This window comes from Tubulanus polymorphus, chromosome 7 (assembly GCF_964204645.1).
Source record: "Tubulanus polymorphus chromosome 7, tnTubPoly1.2, whole genome shotgun sequence".
NCBI lineage: Eukaryota > Metazoa > Nemertea > Palaeonemertea > Tubulaniformes > Tubulanidae > Tubulanus > Tubulanus polymorphus.
The window spans coordinates 16,992,736-17,015,022 of NC_134031.1; the positions used below are offsets into that span (position 1 = coordinate 16,992,736).

The window sequence follows — 22,287 nt, forward strand, 5'->3', positions numbered from 1 at the left end:
TTAAATCAAGACCCTCAACGCACCAAGATATAATCAATTTATCAATCCCGTTAAGCCGCGATATAAGATTCGCTTTTAAAAAGCGTGTTACATTCGGATAGTCGAATTCTAATCAGATCGGTATATTGACGCCGGATTTAGTATTACTCGTCTTAATGACCTGGGACGCTGGAGTTCGCGAAGCATCGTTTTATCAAAAAACCCTCCGGTTCTAATAAGTAATCCGGATGCGGGAACAGAGAGCCCTGCAAATGTAACCTGCTGTTGACCACTGGACAATAAAGCAAACAGTTTGAGTAGTTGTGGTCGTGTTTATAGCCTGTGTAGTTGTAAGTACAGATTGCGATGACAGAAACCGATACGCCATTGTATTTTTATCATCCGAGAGCGGATTGGTTCAGGTGCAGGCAACCTTGTTATCACGTCGTTTAAACGTGCTGCAGCTCGTAAACGAGAGTAACGGGTCACGCACGCGATGAAAACTTTTATATACGCTCCGAATTCTGATCAACTTCAAATGATTAAAAGTCGTTGGTAACATCATTGGTAACATCATCACGGAGGTGGAACAGTGCTAGAGGTGCGCAGTATAGTTTTTCACGACTTAAAGGCGGTTTTAAATTAACGTAGAATCTTCCAAAAATGCCAATAGATCTAGGCGTAAGTCTAATTAGATTGGTCTTAAGGCCTTCAACTACTCACTAGGCCTTCAACTACTAACTAGGCCTAATCTTGAAAAAAAACCAAAATATTTTCATACCGATTACAATTTCACAAAATTAAAAGAGTTTTGGACATTTTGCTCAAATTAGAGGAGTTTCGAGCACCATTCAAAACATTTTTCATTTTGTAGGAGTTTTCAAGGAACCGAGGATTCGTACGAATCGGATTCATTCATTCGCATGATTATAAGTAACAACAGTTAATGGATAATACATATAATAATTCAGCCGCGATCTATCAATTGAGTTGCAATTGAGTCTGCAAATTGGCTTCGGTAAATTGGCTCTAATAATCAAAATCAAGGGGAAAGCAAAACTTGGCTTAAACTCTACTCATCCCCCATTTGCTTGAATCGCATACATGCAGACATCCACAAAATTATAGCAATTTGGTGCATTATCCTAGTTGAATGGTATGAAAGATATTTCAATTATATATTTATCCATGATCGTACAGTCGGATGGAACCGACCGACCTACGCGGGCGGAGTCTCTATCTCTGTATGAAATGAAGAGAATGTCAATGGATGAAACTGTGATGTTTTCATCATTTATGTAATATACCGACCACCGAGCATGTGTCTAGACAACGCGGTCTTCAATGCAACGATCTAGAAGCTGGTATCTAGACGCTGGTATGCCGCGCGATTCGGTCAAAAGCGTATCAGACCGTCGCGAGCGAGAACGCTCCCCTCGGGGGATGGAGCTCCGGCAAAGAAATCAATTCCGATTCCACTAATTCGCGATTCAAGGCTGTCAAAGTCAAGTGGCGTGTTGCAAATGAATCCTTAAAGATCATTAGACTGTCAATTCTGTCTCGACGATAACAGTTCGCATGTCGAAGTCTGAAGCGAGGCCAGATGAGGTTCATGATTTAGCGCTTAAAGTAGGATCATCGTCTGAAGAGCGTACCGCGTAAAAAATGTATCTAAAATGCCCGAGGGGACTGTAGAGCGCGCTATCTCATCTAGGACCTGTATTCCGAGAATACAGTTCACGAACTTACTATTCATTTAATGCAACAGACAGTGGAATATGACTGCAATTAAATATGACCTGAACGGCTTAATTAATCTATCGCAAAGTGTCATAAAGGTCTACACACGATTAGTACTGGTAGCATATATATATGCCGAGTGTAATATGGGACACAATTTGAATATATATCCATCAAAATTCTGATGAATGAATATCAGTAATAGCCTATGAATTCTGAATCGAAACCTACATTCGGACTTGAAGTACGAGTTTTAATCGAATTCAACCTAACCATTGCCCTACTATCAAACCAAGCTGATCTTCAACTCGGGAACTATTATAACTCCTTAGACTGGGTTACCAGTAAGAGACCTGAAACCAAGTTCCACATTTACTCTAAGAGTTTTTAAACTAGTTCGCTTCCTATGTTTAGACTCATTTTCGGGCAGGTTTTCTGAAACCTTTCGAAATAACCTTCATAAGGCTAAAATATTGATACTTTGGTCGATTAGGAGAAACAAGGTATCATTTTTTACAGGGTTCCTACAGATGAGTCATTCCACAATCTAAGGACTTTTTAAGGAGAAAATTTCGAGCTGTGTTTGCATCACTTTCATATCCAAATTACTGTTGAATCCTCCTAAATCGGTACTGTTTATCTTAGTAAACCATTTCATTCGGTGGAATCTGTGTGTAAAATAGGCCTAAAACCTAAAAATTTTCTAATTGCCAATTTCTCAAAAATTCAAGGAGTTTTCAAGGACTTTTGGGCATTTTGCTCAAATTCAAGTATATTCAAGGAACTTGAGAAATATTTTAGGATTAGAAGGAGTTTTCAAGGATTAGAATCAAGGAGTCATAGGGGCCCTGTTTTAGGCCTAAACAATGTAAAGCAGAGATTATCAAGACGTGTTTCCAGCTGAAGTGTTTTCAAACGTTTCCACCTTCGACATCAGATCGTGATCGACGGAGCTAGTAAACCGCTGGCGACCGTGACGATCAATACGCATCATACAAACATTCATCATCAAAGTTATCGAATATCATGAAAATTGATACAATCCATACATGCGCGTCGAAATCACCGCACGTCAATTGACTTTGATGATTTAGAGTTTAAATATGTCCCGACACAGTCAGCGATTCTTGCCGATTCCATCTTAATAAGACGTATCAATAGAACTAACCCGCCTCCGGAGAAGACCTATCGATATCTTGTAGCTGAGAATTCTACGAATTGAATTACTACCTATAACGCCTACACTCAATTTGCCGGCTATTAAAAAAGAAAGAACTTAAAATCGGCTTTTTTTTTCTGAATGAAACCGACGTCAATGTTGCAAACTTCCAGCTATCTGCAATAAGACCGATTTTACTGTAACGAGTCCGAACGGCGGTTCTTCGGCTATTTTCAACTTTTCGACCCTAATAATCATCTTCAACGATACTATGAGAATGTCAATGCGTTAAAAACAAACTTGCGTTAAAAAAATTGTAGACTTTATCTAAAATCCAAGGAACAGCATAAAAACCTTCTTGGATATTTTCGAACAGTGATATAAACCTAGGAATGTATCTACTCACTGATCTTTATGTAAAATATCAGTTTAATTTCTTTCTTAATTATATCATTATTTTCTATTATCATAAGATAGGGATGGACCTTGTTATCTATCTAATTGGTAGATTTCGATATTTTAGATATTTTTGACTGGTGTCCCTCACAAACCCACCACACCTGCCCGGAGCGAAACAGGGGGTTTGATTTTGAACAGGTATGACTTTTTTGTTGTTGTTTGTATATGTCACTTTTTTATTTTCTTTTTTCGCTTTTACTTTTCTCTCTGTATTTAATTCGTTGTTCAACTCATTCGTTGCACGGAATTTCATACACTGTTCTTCAGCCTAATTCATTATACGATTATTTACTGAATTCACATTTTCGAATTTAAACTCCCGATACCAGACTCGAGAATAGTCACGGGAACCCCTAGTCCTATCTATTTAATAGGTAAGACGTTTCATTTCACCTAGATTCAATAGACGCTCTCACGGCGACATTTCCACTCGATCGGAAGTCTGTTTTTAGCCCGTAATTAAAGAGAACCTACCTTCGCTTGAAAGTTAATTCCATGTTGAAAGGCTTCTTCGCTGTGTAACGGTATTCGGCTATCGTAGCCGTCGTCCTGAACTAAATCATATTGATTTTTCGAAGGCATTCTGCCGTGTTTCTGTTCACTGTGAAAGAAAAGACAAAGAAAACTCGCAACGTCGGCTAATTAATTAGAAACATTCTCAAACAGCAATCATCTTAATAACAGCTCCAATAGACCGAGAGAGTGATTTTTTTCAAGGCATTAATAAACTAAGTGATTTCATAAGATTTTTTCTTTAGGCAGGTGATATTTGCGGATGCGGCATAACAGGGTCGTGTTTAGCGGGGCAGGGAGCAGTTGTGCCCTAGGTATTTTGGTAAAGTGCCCTATTAGTAGCCTAAATATAATTGTTAAATCCTATAGAATTGCCCTTTTTCGAGTTTCTCTCCTCCCCCCAAATTCAAATGCTACATACGGCCCTGCATTATTCCTGCTAACGCTACTTTGCCGACAATCTATATTCTAAGGTGCCCGAATTCAAAGTCAAGGAAAGGGGATAAGAGAAAATAGTTCGGAGAGAGCAGTATTCGAACCCGGGCTAGCATGTTGCTAGTGCAGCGTCTAACCCTATCGAACCCTGACCCTAAACCAAAATAAAATAATTTTATCATTATTTCTATTAGTAGGCCTATATCTCATAAATAGCGTTTACACTAGTGAATAATGCTTCATTGACAAAATATCCACTTCCTATAGGCCTAGTTTAATGAAAAATCTTAGGCCTACATCAAAAATGATTATTCAATGTATTGTCAGCTAAAAAATAATCATGTCACACTCAATTGTGAACTAGGCTATATCTACTAGCCTATAGAAATGAATAGCTTATCGGCTAAACGGTTTACTCTATTTTTACAATAGGTTATGGCCTAATAATGCTATGTCATTGAACATGCGTACGTTGAGGACTTCAAAAAGGTAGTGTCTACGTAAGTTTAATGCTTGTCAGTCTGAACAGGTGAACAAATTAATATAGGCTAATAGGTTAAACAAAAAAATCAATATATTTAAGGTTGAATTAATATTGAATCTCCTCTAGTTATATACATTAATTCAAATTGATAGTGCTAACTAAAATGTTTAAGCTATATTATGCCTACCCTAGCTCTCTAAGTTGATTATCAGAATTATTAACATTGATGAAAATTCAAATATGAATTTCTGCTAGAAAAATTGTCTCTCACTGTGTAAATAGAAATAAAGGAAATAAAACAATTTGCAACAAAATTCGATAAATCAAAGAATTTGAATCCAACAAATTTCAATTAAATTTCTGCTCGCGAAATTACTGGCGAGTGTAGACTTGTGGCGTTTCTAGACTTACCATACTTCAAAGAAGCGATTGTTAATTAAATGCGCCTCATCGACGCTGAGAATATCCAATATCCCATCGAAATCACGAAACTTATTCCATATGAACGTCCGCTCGCAGTCGAATATCGAGAGTTTATGACAGCGAAAGTAGTAAACAATCTACACCATGTTTAGCCGCTGAACGCTACGGAGGCCGAGAAGGCTTCGGTCGTTAGTTTTTAGTTCACCATTCACGCAAACAACGGCGTCACTTGCTGGTTTCTCGGAAGTTGTTCTCATTCGCGCGGGCCGGTTTTCCGGTCTTTCAAATTCACTCCTTTTTGTCGGAGCCGATTGAAAGAATACATTTTAACCTAGATTTTAGATTTCAATATGCATATTGTCGTCTCTATAAAATTTCTAGACCTTCTTTGAATGTAGTCGGCAGGAAGTTTTATACGTGGAACTTCCCGAGCCTTCGTCGGTGTCATACTGCTATCCTCATTAATCTAAAAAAGCATCACATATAATTTGTGTGCCTGTATATCAGTAGTTTCGCACAACACAAAAAGCCAGATCCCGCCACCTGATCATTGTAAATGTACTGACAGTCAGGGGCGGATTAAAAAGGCAGCCAGGTCATACGCTACTAAGTTCGCCCTAGAAATTTCGCCCTTGGACATTTCCCTGTAAACTGTAAATTTCCCTACCGTGATTTATTCATGTCAAAATACATATACATATATTCTATACCGAATGCATAACGCATATGCAGAGTCTACACGCAACGTGCTTCACCAAGTGGACTATTATTTTCTTTCATTCAGACACACGAGAGTCGTACCGGTAACAACCATCGATCGGCTCACTCGGCGCTGTAACTAAACAACGCCATTTAACCACCAACCTCCATAAGCTGCAAGGTTGAGGTAAGTTAACTTCAACACATCCATGGTTTGTTGAGTCCAATTTTCTCGCAATTTGGCAATATCGCATTATCGTTCACTTTCGATTCTTAATCATAAAAATAACTATTTTGCCAAAAGCCCAAGTTTAAAATCGGGTGTTTTAGGATATATAGATACGTTCTATATTAGCTATAAGGCATGCGATGTATCATAATGTAGATTAGATTAGATTAGATTTTTCAATCCCACTGGCTCCCTGTCTATGTAGAAATCCACATATGAACCAGTACTGTCGTAGTCACCTTCAAGAATGCAATGGGACCTTCTTGACCAACAATAAGGGGTACATGACCCAGATAGCCTCTACGTAGCTGCATAAGTTTCATAATTACGAATTGTCAGAAGGAAATCTGAAATGTCGGACTTCAGTCGATTTAACTAAATGGAGTGCCTATCTACCGGTACGTATACAATCATAATTCGTTATCACAAGCGATATAGAAAAAACGTTGAAACGAAGTTGCTCCTTACACCTTTGACCTCATTTAGAATTTGAAATCGATTGATTGTTTAAACAATGGATCTACACTAGACAGGGTCTGCAATTCAAAACTGCGTTTGCATAATTTTGGAATCGAAATTGTAAGTAATTTGATATCTTAATTGTATGTATAACTCAATTCAAAACAACCCTAAGCATTAAACAGAAACTAGATTACCGGTATTTTAAGATTGGGATTTTTAAATCATCGTTAATATATCTTCACCTGTTTGGTAAGAACCAGGAAGACCTCGGTGTTCGAGCTACAAACGATTTAGCATATATACCCTAGGTATATATTTCATTTGGACCGATCAATGCTTACATAGGATTCTGTATTCTTTTCTTCTGTTCGTAACCAATTCGTGACGGTTAAAACTGCTGAACTCTAGAATATACATTGAGTGTTTTGCAGCGAAAAAAAATCCGTAGCGGGGATATCTATTTTTGTATTTTTACAGGTGTACTAGCAGCGATGTCGTCGGATAGCACTGAACCTCGCCGAATTGGTGAACCGCATGACATCATCAACGGTTTGGACGAAAACTGCGCATACGGGACGAAAACACAAAACGTCAATACTCAATCCGGAGTGATCGACCCTGTCCATTTTCTAGGTCGCATTCTTGAAATGGTGAAAACTATCGTGATCGGATATGAAGACCCGAAAAGCAGGTATATTGTGGTCTAGAAAAGCTATTTTGATCAATATGTACAGGTGATTTGGAATGAGGTTCGACAAGAATTTGATTGATCTGGATCCATTATCATTTTTGATGCGATTCGTATTTTACTTGCAGTAAAGTGACAGAGTACTTGGATCCCGAGGAAGTTCGGAAGATCATAGATTTTAAAGTAACCGACGCGGGTTGCGACGAGGAACAACTGTACTCGATCGTCAGTAAGATCGTCAAACACAGCGTCAAAACAGGTCCCAACCGAATTCCATTCTCTGTGGTATATACGCCGAGAGAAAACATTGTATCGGGATTTTTTAACGTGCCATTTTCTGTATCGTATTCCAGGACATCGGTTATTTTTCAACCAATTATTTCAAGGTCTAGACATAAATGGGTTGTCCGGCGCGCTCTTAACAGAAGCAATGAACACGTCCATGTAAGAATGACAGTTATTTCATCAATTCACATGTCCCATTCCACGTGTAGAAAGATCGGAACCATTTTTTGAACTAATTTTTTGTTTTGTCACAAGATTTTATCAGTAGGCTGTGACTGATGGGTTTCGTTTTCGTTAAAATGCGGAGTATTTTGACGGAAGCGGTGGTGAAATACGCTCGATAGGTTTCCTGTGTAATTAGTACCCCTACGTGTATACCTGTAGGCTTATAGGTCGGGTAAAATTCATTTTTCAAAGGCAGACCTTCTAGGTTTCCTTTGGAATCAATGCCATAAGCCACGTACGACCCACGACGAGGAAGATTCATTTTCCAAAAGCGTACCTCGGGTTTTGGACAGCTTGCCGTAGCTTCCTCCATGTTTAGGGCCTAATCAAAGGATAGCCAATTCAGAAGCCATATACATAAAAACTTACTAATTTCCAAGAATATGCTGCAGAATACCTGATCTTTGCAGGGCCACATACGAACTATCACCGGTGTTTACTTTAATGGAAAACTACGTCCTCGACGAAATCATCAAACTAATCGGTTACGACAGCGGTGAAGGTACATTTTGTCCAGGTAAGTCAATCTTAAAAAACTATAGTGTATCACCTCATGTTAGGCAGAAATTAGAGATCGGCGTTTAGATACGCAGGTCCTTTTGGTATATTTTGTTTTTCTTTCTCATTAATCAGGTGGATCATTAGGTAACATGTACGGCTTAAACCTCGCGCGATATAGAAGATATCCAGAAATCAAACGACACGGATCAAATGGCTTACCACATCTTTGCATTTTTACCTCGGTTTCGGTAAGTATTCAAAACTCTCATTTGCACAGTCGTAGCTTAAGTTAGATTTAAGCTCAGTCCAAGACCATCTCGGTCTTATAGCCAATCTAACAACTTAAAACCAGTCTTAATTAGCGTAGAAGATTGTAGACGACATTGGGTTCTGGTGCATATAGTTTCTATTCATCTTAAGAATTGAATCAATATTTTCTAATGCGTGACTGAATCATTTCCAACTTGTTTCTATATAGTCTCACTATTCAATCGGAAAAGGGGCGTCATTTCTTGGTATCGGATCAGACCACGTGATTAAGATTCCAATCGACGAAAATGGCAGAATGATCGTCTCGGAGCTCGAGATAGCGATTGAAAAAGTCATCAAATCGGTAAAACAATTCAACGATTATTTTCATCGTATAGCTTTACGTGTTACAAAATCTAGACATTTAGCTTTCAAAAAATTTTTACGATGTTCTTACATGAATTTCACAGAAAATGTTGTATATGTTCACAGTTTTCCCATCACTATTTTAGGGTAAGGTTCCCCTGGCAATAGTGGCTACTGCTGGTACGACGGTTTACGGTGCGATAGACCCCCTTGACGAAATAGGTGACATCGCAAACCGATATGAAATATGGATGCACGTTGACGGAGCCGTGGCTAACAGTCTATTGTTCTCTGGGAGATATCGACACCTTATAGCTGGAATTCAAAAGTTAGTTCCCAATCGTATGTAAATCCAAATCGGTCATTCCAGGCCTAAAGTACTTAAATATTTACAGAGAAACTTCATAATTTGAAAAAGTGCATCCGGTGTTTCATAATGACCACAATTTGTTGATAGATAACGCACAAGCTTCGTTCTGACCATTGGTTATTAGGTCGAAGAAGTTAATTTTTATTTCACGGAGAATCACCTTTAATACTTATCAAATTTTTCTACTTACCAAAAAGGTCATATATGGAACATTGGGCTTTTAAGGTTCTATTCAAGTCAACTGTTCTTGAATTTATGACCGGCTTATTAGGGTCCATAACTGTCCCCAGGCTCTCCAGGGTTAACGTCGTCTTCGATCTGTCGTTTTCTTGCTGGATAATTCTTTTAATAAATATAACCATGGTCAGTCGTTCGTTTCAGGGCCGATTCGATTATATGGAATCCACATAAACTACTAGGGATCCCACTACAGTGTTCAGCATTCCTCACCAAGCACAAGGTTATATATATATATATATATACGAATTCCTCTTCGGCGTTTCACACAAACACGGCCTTGTAATAAGATAAAAACCCACTATTTACAAATTAAAAGAAATCTAAAATCGAGAATTTATTAATTGAAACAATCTAAAATATAAGAACACGACGTTTCGATCTCACACTAGAGATCTGTATATATACCCCTGTTTTTAGTCACTATCTCACACCTGATGATCTCTAGTGTGAGATCGAAACGTCGTGTTCTTATATTTTAGATTGTTTCAATTAATAAATTCTCGATTTTAGATTTCTTTTAATTTGTAAATAGTGGATTTTTATCTCATCATCTGTTCACCACGTTTGAGTGTGGTTATCGTACCACGGCCCTGTAACTGTTGTTTCTATATACAGGGCTTGCTCATAGAAACGCACGAATCGAAGGCGAGTTACTTGTTTCAACAGGATAAATTCTATGACGTATCCTACGATAATGTCGGAGACCGGGTTATACAATGCGGTCGAAAGATCGATTCTTTTAAATTCTGGTTGGCTTGGAAGGCAGGTGGAAATAACGCTTTCGAAAAGAGAATCGACAAAGCCATAGACAATTCCAGATATATGGCCCAAGAAGTTCGTCGCCGGCCAGAGTTCGAATTGGTCTTAGAGGTATTATTTTCAGTAAACTTTATAACGTCCAGGTTAATCAAAATTGGATCGTGAAGGAATTTTACAACATCTTAACTGTTTCAGCCACAAACGATAACTGTGTGTTTTTGGTACATACCTCGAAGGCTACGAGGAAAAAACAGAGACGAAAAATGGTGGGCAGAAATGCATAAGGTATTGTTTTGCACATCGACATAGTATTAATTTCGCAAAACGATTTCGGACTTAACGATTTATTGTTCATTAAACATAGAATTTCAATAATTTCATACTTGATGTGTTATAACGAACAGGTCCCAGGAGGTTTGTTGTATAAACGACGTTCTGCTGAAGAGGTTTTCGGTTTCGGTCAGCTTAATGAAAGCTTTCGTTCGATCTTTTTCAGGTTCCGCCAAAAGTAAAAGAAGCCATGATGAAAGACGGATCGATGATGGTCGGTTATCAACCATGCGACGCGTCGAAGCGACGCAACTTCTTTCGGTTTGTCATACACAACCCTGCTCTAACTCACAACGATATCGACAACTCGCTGGACATCATTGATGAACTTGGTCGCGATATTTGACATTCAAACTGTTTAGGGATTTATCATTGCACAGTGGCTCACGATGGGGATACTATTTTGTACTAATCGATGATTGATACTTTTTAGATACAGTCAACCTCGCCTTACTTGGATATGGTACCAACACAGACTTTTGGTTTTCGGACAAAAACGAAATCATTTTTGTGACTTGCTATTTTCCCATCCTTAACTCGGACTATCGCTTACCTCGGACCGGCGAGGTTAACTGTTACGGAATACAAATACATGTGGAACATTATTTTTCAATTAAGTTTTACTTTCGCCAAATGAATGCCTAGACGACAAAATCAACCCTTATTCTATCCGAAAGATTCGAAGCATAAATACTCAATATAAATATATCACTTGAAATGCATCGGATACGAGCAGTTTGAAAACAGTTTCAAAACATCATAATCACCAGAAAGAAATAATCTTCAAGAATCGATCGAAATTTTCAAGCGCAAAGCGATCGATGCCATCGTGGCGAAAATTGTAGCAACAATCGGTGCATTTATCCGCAATTTCCTGCTATTTCTAATCGGTGCAACGAGAAAATAATCGTCGGATATTGTTGACAATCTTCTAAAACTGAAGTCGTAGAGTTCTTAGGTATTCATATAAATATGTACACGCATAACTACATAATAGATATCTACCCATTTATCCACGCATATCTTTCTTTCGGACGAGAATCAAATCTTTACAGCAAAATACATGTACATGCAAATCTACGAACTGAAGAATAGAATAAAGGGTGGTTAGTGCGTCTTAAGCTAAATGGGCGATAGATGGCGAAAAGGTTGGTTAATACTCCAAAGATGTTCAGCCACTAGTCGTTTTGTTTTCTTAAATCTTTCTTTACGTCGTTCGGATCTCGGGAAAGATTGGAACCTCAAGACTGGATGTCATTTCAAAGTGTTGCCCGCACACTACACAGCGAGCAGGACTCGAACCCGACTGTCACTCAACGCTGATAGTCACTGAACAGCATTTACTCGAAAGGAAACTGAAATAATTTTACCCTATACAAGAAAAACCATATACAGATATATCTGGTCAAAAATGGGCGAATAGCTATATTTCAAATATACATATTGCTTGATAGATTCATAGAAATTTACAACGTGGTAATTTTCCTACGTAGCTTGATGATACGATATTGGATGCCATTATCGATCGAATTCATATCCAATAGGAGACGTCTGAAGATAGTCTAAGTTCATTTTCAATTCGAACAGTTGTTATACGCGCGGTCCAATCAGACAATCCGGCGAGATGTTATTCGTTCCATTCATCACCGCGTTCGTGCATGTCATGATGCCGAAATTCGCCGCCTCCGCGGAGCAGCTCGATTCCTCCGCGAATGATCGGAGTTCCGAAAATTCGTCTTCGGAAATCGACGACGTGTTCGTACCGCCCCCGTGGTGTAAGACAATGAGCAGAAACCCCGTGTACGGACGGCCGCATAGCGCGAACGCGTTCTACCTAGGTATGGCCTCCGCAACTTGCGCAGTAGCCGCTATTGGCGTCATCGGAAACGCGCTCTCATTTCTCACATTGTACAAAGAAACTACGAAAAACACGAGTATTTTTTACTTGAGAGTATTAGCGGTTTTTGACTGGTTTGCCTGCGTTTCGTATGTGATCTTCAACTATCACAGAGAACTTTACAACACTACTACACTTTTTGACAAAACGATCAGAACCAGTCACGACATGGTTAAGTTGTACATCTACGCTTCGCAATATTTCAGAACCGTTTTCGTTATGTTAAGCGACTGGGCGGTTTTCGTGATCGCCATTGATCGATATATCGTCGTCTGTTGGCCGCTGCAAGCTAAACGACTCGTCACCCGTCGCAAGGCCTACGCTACGATATCCGGAACGACCCTGGGTGTTATTTGTATGCAGCTGCCAAACTCGTTCCTATATTATCCGTTTCTTCGCAAGACCAAATGCTTCGGTTTCGATCACTGGAGCCAGCTGATATCAGACTTTGGGAGAAACTTTTATCTGAAATTGTACGTCATATGCGTGAAGGACCCTCTCGAAAACACATTACCTCTGTTATGCATGATATACATAACGTTCAGATTGATGCACGTGTTGAAGGCGGCGAGCGAGTCCAGACGATTAATGTCGCAACAGAAAGAACGAAAATCCGACAGCGCAGAACACAGTCTTACCCTGACACTAGTGCTTATTTCATGCGTTTTCATCCTCAATAAATCCATTGTTTCGGTACGGAATATTCTTGATATGATAAGAATCTTTGACCCAGACACTTACGGGGAACACACTGAGACCAAATACATAAAAAGAGCTTCGATTATATTACAAGAAATGACGTCCGCTGTCAACTTTTTCATATACTGTTTGTCGCGTGACAGTTTTCGTCGTAATCTTCGCTCGCTATTCTGCTGTTAGAATATTCACAGTACTTTCACTTTTTTTCACGATTTCTTTCAGTTTAAAAAATCACGTTTTATTGCACGCAAATTTACGTGTGGTTATATATATTTCATTATCGGTCTTTAAAAGGTTATAGCAAAAACAAATAAATGAATCAAAGAGATATTAAACACCTGAAAGGTTTTGCACAATTAATGATTCGTCAATTCATGGTTATAGGGATGTAAGCACAAACCCGCGGCGCTTGCTGGAAGTGAAAATATGGCGGCCGGTGAAAGTTTATAACAAATTAGCGCCCGCAAAATTGATGAGCACGATATTCAGTCTTATTTACAACATGTTCGAATTAAACATAATCAGTAAAACACGCAATTAATCTAACGTTCACCCCCGATATCGACATTCGGCCCGTTATCCGCATTGTCTTAGCCAATTACGGTAATTATAAAGCGTACCTCGAACTGGCAACTGAAGCGAGTCTGCGCTGTCATGATGGATTAACATTAGCCGGTCCAGATGGGAGCTGCGTGCGGCTGCTGACAGGGCCTTCTCCGGCGATGATAACCATCGCCTCACGATCGGTAATCTGAGACCGGTTGCGCGCCGGTTTATGTAACAGTTTGAACACGCGGCGGATGAACGGTTTTAAATCCCCGCAACAAAAATCTGGTTTTAGTCCTAAAACTCGTAAACAATGGATGTATAGGCGGGGTGCGCTGCACGTCCATCCATCCATACATGATAGTGAATTATGAGGAAAATACATGTGGAATGAAATTTAACGCAGGAATTGAATAGAATTAGCAAACAATTTTGCACAATAAAAATGACCAATGGATTAAAACACCTTTAAGTAAAATTTCATTATCTAGAATCAGTATGGCTCGTCTTACGGACACAGAATCAGCATGGCTTGTTTTACGGACATGTGCATATGATTATTTATTTGAAACAAATTCGTCAAAATCGTGAATGATTTTGCAGTTGTCACATAGAGATCATGCATTGATATTGCGTCGTTTTCTCAAGATGAAAGGGCGTTACGTGATATTTCTCCCGGCTTTTTAGTTGTTTACTATTCAATCTCCCCCCATGAGATTGAAAATATAACGCGCGGCTCGCGCTGGCATACCGCAAATAACTGAATGAAGTTTTGTTTATTAGTTTTAATTAGAAAACGTACTATAGGCGAGTAGCTATCGATACATCTGATCGGGGGACATTCTTTCCCAATGAGAAACGACAGATTCTAGATCGGTTATTTTTAACAAATACATCAGAACTTATCTCCGATAACCCCGCCCTTTACAAAGTGGCGTCGATTTGACCCCTGTAGATAAACTGTGTGTTGTCGATGCAGACTCCAAGTCTACGTTCTAAAATGTTTTTGTTTTTCGCCGATATATACTTGGCATAAAAATCTTCTGCATAAAATACTGAGTGGTTCTTTAAAAAATCGAACGCCTCAAAATTCAAAACCCAATCAAATGCTATCTTTGCTTGTTTATATATTATATATCATCAATATTTTCGAATCGTTCCATTTTTTAATTTAGCTAGACCGATTTCGCAAATTCGGATCGTTTCAAATAATTTAGCCATAAAATCAAATACTAACCTAGAACATCTGCACCCTTAGTTTACAAAAAAGGTTTAAATCAAAGATAGAACTTTTAATCCTTTTATCGCTTATTTTCAGGTAGTTTAGACAACAACAGTTAACGCGTATTTTCTAACTTTTATCGTTGGTTTTGCTGTGTTTTTATGCAATGAAATAGGATTTACTAGAATATTCTCCAAACCGCATAAATCACATAAAAACCACTATATACAGATAGATTTAAAAGTTTTAAAATCGGGAATTTATTCACGATGTTTCCATTTCACACTAAAGCATGTATAATAGATGATGACAAATAAGTCAAATACCGCTTTCTCCCAAAATTGTATTCACGCATTGTAGCTTGAGGGCATGTAGTGACACTGGCATTATAAAGATGCCCCCACACTGCGAAGAAAAGAAGCCGCATTGGTCGCTGGCACAGATACGCGGCGCCAACGGGACGCATCTGGACCGCTCTGTACCGAAACAGCCAATCACCGCAACCATTGCAAGTATTTATAGAAACGAGATACTATATCACTGCGAACGGGTCTGTAAAATCTAATTAGAAGGCGAGTTAGTAGTGTGTATCAAAGAGACAAACTGACGACAGGTCGGCCGCGTATATGTGCTCGTATTCGCTCCTTACGGCTAAATAATTTACGGTGAACAGTTGTGGAAAGTTTTTACGCTCAAGTACTCACCTCTTGAGGCGCAAACGGCGGGAATTTCAGCGTACGTATTCCCATCTCATCACCATGAGTAGTTACAGCACTTCACTTTCGCCGGAGTTGCAATGCATGCTGCAAAAGGTCCACGCCAGCGCCGGGTTTGTAGCTGATACTTGCGCCACTAGTGGATTACTAAACCGGACGAATTTCACCGTCGAAAACCTGATAGCCCTCCAGGACTATAACAACGATCAACGACATCATCAGTATCAACAGCAGGATTGTTTCGATGGTTCGGACATGTATTCGGAATCGACTACGGGAAGTCTAGGCGCCGCTACGAGGATTGGGACTGCCGAATGTACGCAACGAGATCAACAGCACAGGTCTGTGGACCATTCCATTTTGGACCTTAAAATGCACCAGACTAACTCACAAAATCACGTTCAACAGCAACAATCCGACGAACTTCACGCGGCTGTCAACCATCATCATCACCACCATCATCATTTACCGAATCATCATCATCATCACCAACTTAATTCTCACATTCGTCCACAAAGTGATTATAACGACAATATCGACAATCAAACTGCCGCGTCCGTCAAAGAGGATCGTCTGCAAACACCCTCCCGATGTTTTAACGGGGAGGAAAGCCCCGAATCACAAGATCTCTCAATAGATCAAGGTAAATATAATCGACATTTCTGGCAAGCTATTCTATACACCAATATGGACCTTTAGTATAGGTACGATTACAAAATATAAAAACTAAATTTTTCAGTGCCTTTTTACCGGTAACAAATCGCTAAACAAAAAGCTAAAAATATATTTTATTTCAATATTTATTGTTAGAAATATTCGCGGGTCACTGAATCGTCAATGTAGCCGAAAGGAGTAAACGATATTTTGAATTTTTTTCGACCTATCCGACTTCAACGCTCGGCTAAATATCGCGATAGTTGAAATCTACGGATTCTTAAAGAGATAACCGGGTATATATTAGCAACTGGGCGAATGAATTTAAGGTATATCTCTCGAATGTTTGTTGAAACTTACGCTCGTTGCTTGTTGCTCGAAGATAACACCAGTGGTGTTCATAGATTTTACAAGCATTTATCTGGAAATACACGAATACATTGCAATCAAATCTTTCAGCGTATATTCATCACCCAAACGGCGGCTATAACGGAACGCATAAAACATCCATACTTTTAGCAATAAAATTTTCCCCCTCGATGCTATACGTATTTGCTATACGTGTATTGCCGTTTCATTCATCGGCTTCGTTTTCCCGTTTTACTTCTAGAAAAAATGACGTTCACATTAATGTTCACATGTGCTGCCTAGTTTACTTAGTAAACCGGCTTTTATTGACAATTCTAAGTTGTGAAACATTCCACTGGTGATCCTCGACTTGAAAACCACGTGATTCGAAAAGCCACCGAGATAAACAAGGAATCCGCGGTAGCACTTTCAGCGTGTTACATAGCGGGTCCTATTTTCTGTTTATACTACCCCATGTGTAGAGAATGGATTTTTTACGAACTTCGACGCAACGGCGAAGCAGCAGTATAGGGGTATCTGTTTCGGTGTGTGATTTGACCCCCGGACAGATGTGAGGTTCAAGCGCAGCTGGTGCCAGCCATTTAACAGCGTTGAACATGGAAATGAGATTTCCTGAAAATCTGGGTCACCGCAACTCTCTCACAGCTCTTCATTAACTCTATAAAATATATCATCATCAGCCTGTTCTCACAGTCTGGCGAAATCATTTAAAAATGTAAGATTAAAAAAGTGTGTCTATTTCGCTGGGGCGAAAACATAAATGCATATATTACTTCATTTGGCTCTACAGGATCTTCGAAATCTCTCAAAGTCGCCTATGGTGTGTACCGTGACAGTGAAAGCAATCATGAACAGCACATTATGCATCAGCGACTGCAACGTAAACAGATATTTACATATAATATGTTATGATTTGCGTCGAAAAGATTTACCGAGAATTATTCAGAAAAGCACGAATTTCTTTGACGTTATCCGTATACTGTTTGGCAGCGCGATCTTTCAAGATGCATCGCTATTTCTCGAGTCAGCTCGGCGAAACACTTGAAAGTCCTCTGATCAGTATAGATTCACGGGGATAAACAAGTACCTGCCTCGTCCCGACAACGGTCTCTATTTCTGCGGTAAACGTGCTGACAGCCCGTCTATTCCACTTAACCCCGGTACTTGTGTTTTATCTCATAGTTTTCAATACAATTTATATAAGATTTTTTTATTTCACTTACATACGTATCACTGCAGCGAAGCTATCTCGTTCCCTGGCTATAAGATAGGTCGTTTTATTGCATTACAATAGCGAGGAGACCATTTATAGGAATGAGCTCTTCTGAATCTATCTAAAACTGTTCAACCCACTTGTCCGTCACCCCCTAGTCCAACACGCCACTAGTCCGACACCCACTAGTCCGTCGCCATACTCTTGTCAGTCACCACACTTGTCTGCACAGCACCTCACTCGTCCGACACGCACGCATCCCACCATTGAATCGTGACGGAATTTTATTCAATTTACACCGAGACAATTTTGTGCATCATAGTGTCCATAGTAGTTTACGAATAAAGAAATAATCAAGACATATCTCATAACATTATTTTTGGCAAGTAATTTTAGACTGAAGAAGGGTGGTAGAAACCACCCGACGTATTTCTGATATTTCAAGTAAACGTTTTAGTTATCAATTCATTTATTCTGGGATTTTACTCCTATCGTTTTATCACGGATATGGTGATCTATGATTCAAGATAAAGCTTTATCGAATGAATATATTGCTGTTTTAATTTTCGGGTTGTCGGATTAGTGGGGTCTATGGTCTAGAGCGAGTAGGTTTGGGTGTACGTAGGGGCTACATGGAAAACGTAAGATATGTACGTATAGTAATGATTCACCTCTGACACGGCACGCAGTATAAATCATCGATCAGCATGATTGATCAACTTCTACAACACACAGCTTGTTCTGCCCAACGTTATTCATTGTTTTTTCTAGAGAACGAATGAGTTAGAATCATTTTTCTTTCACAGCCTACGTTTCTGTTCCTTGAATTAGACTTTCGTTTTCGAGCAGGTCATTGAGGTTATATATGTCGGTCGATATTGGTTCATCTAAAGCTTATGAATCACAATTTTAAGCATTTATGTTAACGAGTTCATTCATTTCTTTATCAACTTGCTTTAGCGATGTGAGATTTTACGTAACTGCAGGAACTTGCCAGCGATATCATCGCCTATGAACGGCAGATGGCGTCGGGCCGATGTAGGCCTACACTTGTTCGTCATGTCATAACCCATTACAGTTTAGCGAAGATTCCTGAATACTCGTGTTGTAGTTAATACCTACATGATTAGAAGCACTTGGAGCAGATTAAGGCTCCAATTTGGATCAAATTAGCTGCACACCTTTCGTATTTACCGGTGCTAAGTGTAGTTCAGATAATTTCCATTTGCCATTTAACAAATACCCATATACGCGCGCCCTAATGTACATAGCCGGGAACATAGCACTATTATTTACTATCAGTACACTATATTAAACAAAAGTAAACGAAAAAGTATTTTGCAGGAAGAAGTGCGTAGCTGGTGAGATTTAAAAAGTTAATTTCCCAGTGAGAGTGCTAATAAATTGTTGTGTTGTTTATTTAAAAGTTTTCCGGGGTTTTGAACCATGTGTTTCGAGCCTGCTAGTCTAGTTTTAGTGATAAGGAACCACGTGCAATGTGAAGTGTTATTTGATGGATGAGCCATGTGCCTCTGATGCTGAATCTGGTGACAGCTATGTTTCACTGCTGGTGGCTGGTTTTTAGATTACTGTACAACTGTTTTAGCCTTCTTTTCATTGCCACGATACCCATCCTAGTATAGATATTTTTTGCAACCAGCCATAATCGTTTTTGTGAATTAGATGCGGAGACACGATGATATGATCACAAAGCGTGAATTCTTAAAATTTTGTTTGCTTTTGTAAAATGTTCTCAGTTTTATAAGATAAAACCCACTATGTACAAATTAAAAAGTTTTTTTTTCTAAATTGAGAATTCATTTAATAAAAAAATTGAAAGAACACAACGTTTCGATCTCACCCCTAATTGGTACTTAGTGGGTGTTTATCTTATTTCCGTTTGAGTGTGGTGGTTATTCTACTAATACGTTCTCAGTTTAACATCGTGGGAAATTCAACGTTCGCTTTCGTATTCTGCAGGTATCGATGACCAAGATGAAAAGGACAAGCTTCAAAGGAAACAACGCCGAAATAGAACTACATTTAACAATAATCAATTGTCGGCGTTAGAACACGTATTTGAGAGGACGCATTACCCGGATGCTTACGTCAGAGAAGACCTAGCGCGGCGGACTAATCTTTCAGAAGCTAGAGTACAGGTAACCCGTTTTTTCATAGGAATTTCAGTTTCATAAATAATCAAGTTCTTAGTCTGAATATCAGTCGTTCTTACGGGTTCCCCTACATCGGGAACAACGGCTAAAAGGTACTAGACTATCAAGTTTTATGTCTAACATGTATATTCGTGTTCGTATTTAGGTGTGGTTCCAGAACCGACGCGCGAAGTTTCGTCGGAATGAGAGGAACATGTTTGCTCAGCGTGGTAACGGACTGTGTCGTCAGGATTCTCCTCCGATTCTAGGAACGGCCATCCTCGAGCAACCGATCAATGCAAGAACCGCGCCAGTCATGACGTCACCTGATTTCCTAGCATCGTGGCCTAGCGCCGCCTACAACCCCGTATCGTCAGCCTCGAGTTGCGCAATGAATAGCCCCCCTGCGAACTACGTCATCGGCTCGAGTATCGCCACGCTCAGGCAGAAAGCGAGGGATTTCAACATCTCGAGTCAACCGTTGTTTCCAGGTCAACCTATCGACGATTGAAAAATACGAATTTCATGCAGGAGCATTCTTTCTAAATTAACCAGTTAGTTTAAAACTGTAATTTGAAACGGCTCGAGGGGAGTGGATTAACTAATCAGACGCTAGTACGGACAATAGAAATCGGTCGCGAGTCAGATATTCTGGCGATAGAATTATCAGAACATGATGTAAATATGTTCATTGAATGATACCGTGATGATATCCATGCATTTTGTAAGTGTAAGTAAATAAACGATATAAAGAGATAGAAGTGTAAAAAAACTGTTGATTTCGATTCATGTACACTATATTTACTGGATGTGCGTGAAACGACTGTACGACATATTCACCTAAGTACGACCTCAAATCCTTTTTGAAGGAACTCTTGAGCGTAGGGCATTAGCAAATTCCAAATTAACAAAGTCGGTGTCCTCATTAGATTGATTGCTAGATGGGTTTGGCTTTCTTGAATCGGGAATATCCGTTTTAATCTGGCTTAATTTCGGTGGTGTCGTGCCCGTTTCATTTGATTCAGATGATAATGGTTCTGATAATCGTCTTTGTCTCAGAGGTGGTAAAGGGGGTTTAACACTAACTCGCGATTCCCAGTCAGAGCTGTCATCAGTGACTTGTCCTTTCGTTCCGATTACTGGCAGTACGCTAGAATCTACATCCCGTTGCGTTGTAGATTTGTGCGTCTTGTTTTCGTTATTCAGCCAAGATGGTCGTAATCCCTTGTCAAGAGATTTACCGGGCGTTCCAGATTTCTGATTCTTAGCTTCCGATGTCATTGGTGTTGCTGAAATGTGGAAGCAATACATTCACATACACGTCAGACCAATGTAATAAAAACCCACTATTTACAGATTAAAAGTATCAAAACCGATAACTTATTGAATCGAAAAATATATTAAAAGACACGACATTTCGATCACCCTAGGGAACATCGTCAGGTGCCCTGATAATGGTTTTTAGGGGGTTTTATTATATTGTTCTCGCTCCACGTTTGATTGTGGCTATTCTACCATTAAATGTAAGAACAAATTTACAAATATGGAATATAATATTTTGTTATTGAACTCACCGATACTGGTAGTAATTGGATGGCCAATTTGTATTAAACCATGCGTTTTATCATTAGCGCATGTTTCTTGTAACAACGAAGATAGCTGATCACGTTCACATTGTACACTCGTCACAAGTTGGCGCAACGACTCGACAACGTCCGTTTGTTCATTGAGCCTATCATCGACGACGGCTTTTTCCTGCACCAGTCGCTGAAGCTTGTCGTCTTTAACACGTGAATCCTGCTTGAGTCGACCGTTTTCACGAGTTAGATCTGCCAGGTCGTCGATGCACGACCGTAGTTTCTTTTCCGAGTTGAGCAGACTCTCGGTTAACGTCTGTAGTTGCTCATTAGATTCGTTGAGATCTCGTTCCAGTAACGAACACGTGTCCATTTGCTCTTTCACGTCTAGATTAAGTCTCCGAATCGTCAGTTCAAATTCATCTATCCGCTGAGCGTTTTGCTTCTCTCTTGTTCTTGCCTTTTCGATGACTTCATCTTTTTCGGCAATTTCCAATGTTAGGTTTGCTAACCGATGTTTACAATCTGATAATTCTCGTTGATTACCTAGCAAATCATTTTCCACAACACTTATATATTCAACGTTGTTTTTCGAACATTCGTCGCTGCAATGCTGTGCCATCAAATGCTCCATCGATTTCAAATG

General features: G+C 39.4%; 3 protein-coding genes across 8 annotated transcripts in view; 2 read left to right on the forward strand and 1 right to left on the reverse strand.

Moving 5' to 3' along the window:
• The window catches only part of LOC141908820 (carboxyl-terminal PDZ ligand of neuronal nitric oxide synthase protein-like), a 55,697-nt gene extending 50,356 nt beyond the window's left edge, over nucleotides 1-5,341 (reverse strand). For all 4 annotated transcript variants that reach the window (XM_074799037.1, XM_074799035.1, XM_074799036.1 and 1 more), the window contains exons 1-2: nucleotides 5,181-5,341; nucleotides 3,812-3,938 (exon numbers count right to left, since the gene is read on the reverse strand). In XM_074799037.1, coding sequence (XP_074655138.1) covers nucleotides 3,812-3,919 — 108 coding nt within the window. In that variant the 5' untranslated portion in view covers nucleotides 3,920-3,938; nucleotides 5,181-5,341. The remainder of the gene's footprint in view (nucleotides 1-3,811; nucleotides 3,939-5,180) is intronic.
• A 610-nt stretch (nucleotides 5,342-5,951) lies between these two features.
• Nucleotides 5,952-11,716, forward strand: LOC141908925 (cysteine sulfinic acid decarboxylase-like). 3 transcript variants are annotated; one of them, XM_074799217.1, is made up of 12 exons: nucleotides 5,952-6,078; nucleotides 7,060-7,273; nucleotides 7,399-7,529; nucleotides 7,624-7,714; nucleotides 8,191-8,297; nucleotides 8,414-8,529; nucleotides 8,760-8,894; nucleotides 9,043-9,224; nucleotides 9,648-9,726; nucleotides 10,122-10,376; nucleotides 10,461-10,550; nucleotides 10,762-11,715. In XM_074799217.1, exons 2-12 carry the CDS (start codon nucleotides 7,074-7,076, stop codon nucleotides 10,939-10,941), a joined length of 1,566 nt encoding a protein of 521 aa, XP_074655318.1. In that variant the 5' UTR covers nucleotides 5,952-6,078; nucleotides 7,060-7,073; the 3' UTR covers nucleotides 10,942-11,715. The 3 variants fall into 3 exon arrangements, with proteins under 3 accessions (XP_074655318.1, XP_074655319.1, XP_074655320.1); XM_074799218.1 differs by lacking the exon at nucleotides 5,952-6,078 and adding an exon at nucleotides 6,606-6,699 and having other exon boundaries at nucleotides 10,762-11,716; XM_074799219.1 differs by lacking the exon at nucleotides 5,952-6,078 and having other exon boundaries at nucleotides 7,196-7,316; nucleotides 10,762-11,714.
• Nucleotides 11,717-15,635: 3,919 nt separating this feature from the next.
• LOC141908810 (uncharacterized) lies at nucleotides 15,636-20,773 on the forward strand. The gene is made up of 3 exons (XM_074799022.1): nucleotides 15,636-16,318; nucleotides 19,892-20,070; nucleotides 20,231-20,773. Exons 1-3 carry the CDS (start codon nucleotides 15,718-15,720, stop codon nucleotides 20,573-20,575), a joined length of 1,125 nt encoding a protein of 374 aa, XP_074655123.1. The 5' UTR covers nucleotides 15,636-15,717; the 3' UTR covers nucleotides 20,576-20,773.
• The last annotated feature ends 1,514 nt before the right edge of the window (nucleotides 20,774-22,287 follow it).